The sequence below is a fragment of the Austrofundulus limnaeus genome, unplaced genomic scaffold (genome assembly GCF_001266775.1).
Source record: "Austrofundulus limnaeus strain Quisiro unplaced genomic scaffold, Austrofundulus_limnaeus-1.0 Scaffold992, whole genome shotgun sequence".
NCBI lineage: Eukaryota > Metazoa > Chordata > Actinopteri > Cyprinodontiformes > Rivulidae > Austrofundulus > Austrofundulus limnaeus.
Genome location: NW_013953394.1, coordinates 145,006 through 146,897, shown reverse-complemented (window position 1 = coordinate 146,897; position 1,892 = coordinate 145,006). Strand labels below are relative to the sequence as shown.

The window sequence follows — 1,892 nt, the reverse complement described above, 5'->3', positions numbered from 1 at the left end:
AGTCTCTTGTCAACTAAATATTAGAAGAAAAAATATTTCCTTTGGGAAAAATATATTTTCACTCTATAAAAAGATTTTAACATCCAGACCTTATCTTAACCAGATGTATAACATCAAGTCTACAATCCTTTTCCATCTTTAACTATTTTAGTAACCGGTTGATCAGCTTGTCTTTGTTGTTAATTATTCTGGTTTTAGTCATGATTCAACAAAATTGATTCTTGCTATATTTTTGTAATAAATTACCATTAAAGACAAAGCTGTTCCTCATCTTTGAGTATTTTAGTCTGAGATAAGAATTAACTGTTACATCATATGACCTTACTTCAGTAAATATGAGTCTGATTAAAAAGTGAATAAATGTTGGTCAATAATTGATCTGGTGCTCCAACTTGGTAAAAGTGTAGTGTAGGACAGAAATAGTTAATCAACCTTTTTGTTTCTCTCCTAAGAACTTGCTTCACTAACAACAACAGAAGCTATCCTAATGAATACAAGATGGGTTTTAGAAGATAATCCCCTTACTCGTTAAAAGTGTCATGGAAATGCGGCTATTGTTGATTGACAGTTTCCTCCATACCTGGTGATCTGAAAGATGAAGTTGAAGAATCCCTCTCAGCTGAGTCATCCTCTCATCAGTGTCTGATCCACTGTCCACAGAGATTTTCTCTGGAATACAAAGTAAAACAGCAATTGTATGAAATTATTAGATGGCTAAGGCCACTTTAATCAAAACTAAAAAGGCCAAAGGAAGAGGAATAATGATGTAAATAGTACTGAGCAACTAATGATGAAATGTATCTGCTGCCAGCAAAAAGTTAGTGCTATTCCTTGTTTTATTACCTTTCAAGTGAACAATTTGCAATGGGAAACTAAGTGGTAAATTGCCCAAAGACACCCCCCCACCACCACACAATCACACATACACACCCCCACAAAATAAACAATTAAAAAGAATCTACAAGAATTACACTATATTACATGATAAAATGCCTACTGGGCTACTTGTTTCTACAGGTGTCAATTTCACTCAAGGGACACTCAAACATTTATAAAAAGAATTCACCAAATTCAATGAAAATTTCAAAAAATGGGAAAAAAAGAAAAAAACCTAGATAAAATGCCATGCCAGGGGTCAACTTAAATCTCCCCTATTAAATCACCAATTTACCTTGTGGATCAATGCTGATCTCATCCAGATTTTTTCCTTTGAAGGTGGAGAGCTGTCCTTTTTCTAGTGCCAGCAACACTTTACTTATTTTTGCAAGCTGAGACGTCCCTTCAGGCAATCTATAATACTGACGATGGACTCTTATGTCATGGCCTAGGAAGTCAGCCAGGTCGTCCATTTCATTGTCCTTCAGGTTAAGAACCTTCGACATGGTGGCAATGTGCTTCCTTAGTTTGGTTGAGGACATTGCTTCTGGGTGTTTTGATCCACATCTTTGAGCCATCTCACGAATAATATCAGATCCTCTGAAGTAACTGAGAGTCTGTGGTCTCCCGAACATGTATGGATTTTCATCCAACACACCACAAGTACGGCGATTTTGGACAAGCAACTCCATCGACGATACCATATCAGGAGTGAGGAGAACAGGAACCTTTCGGCCGCGTTTGCCTCTTATCTCAATTCGCTGGAAGTGCTTACACAGCTTCTTCTCAAGTTCTGACAAAGCAAGCTCGACATCTGGATGGGTGACAGAGGTGTCTCTCAAGGTAAAAGCGTTCAGAGACATTTTGGATACCTCTCCCTCTCTTCTCCGGTTGAATATTATCACCTCACAAAGTGTGATCTTGGCAAGTTCAGCCCAGTTCTTCTTTTCTGCTTGTTCCTTCAGGTTCCTCTGGCACTCCATCCTTTTTGTGTGAAGATACTGGTGCATTTTTTT

At 37.8% G+C, this 1,892-nt stretch overlaps 1 protein-coding gene across 1 annotated transcript in view; it reads right to left on the bottom strand.

Moving 5' to 3' along the window:
- Positions 1–580: 580 nt before the first annotated feature.
- The window catches only part of LOC106533655 (uncharacterized), a gene marked incomplete at its 3' end in the record, with an annotated part of 3,139 nt that continues 1,827 nt past the window's right edge, over positions 581–1,892 (bottom strand). The window contains 2 exon segments of the mRNA XM_014030060.1: positions 581–669; positions 1,172–1,880. Coding sequence (XP_013885514.1) covers positions 581–669; positions 1,172–1,880 — 798 coding nt within the window.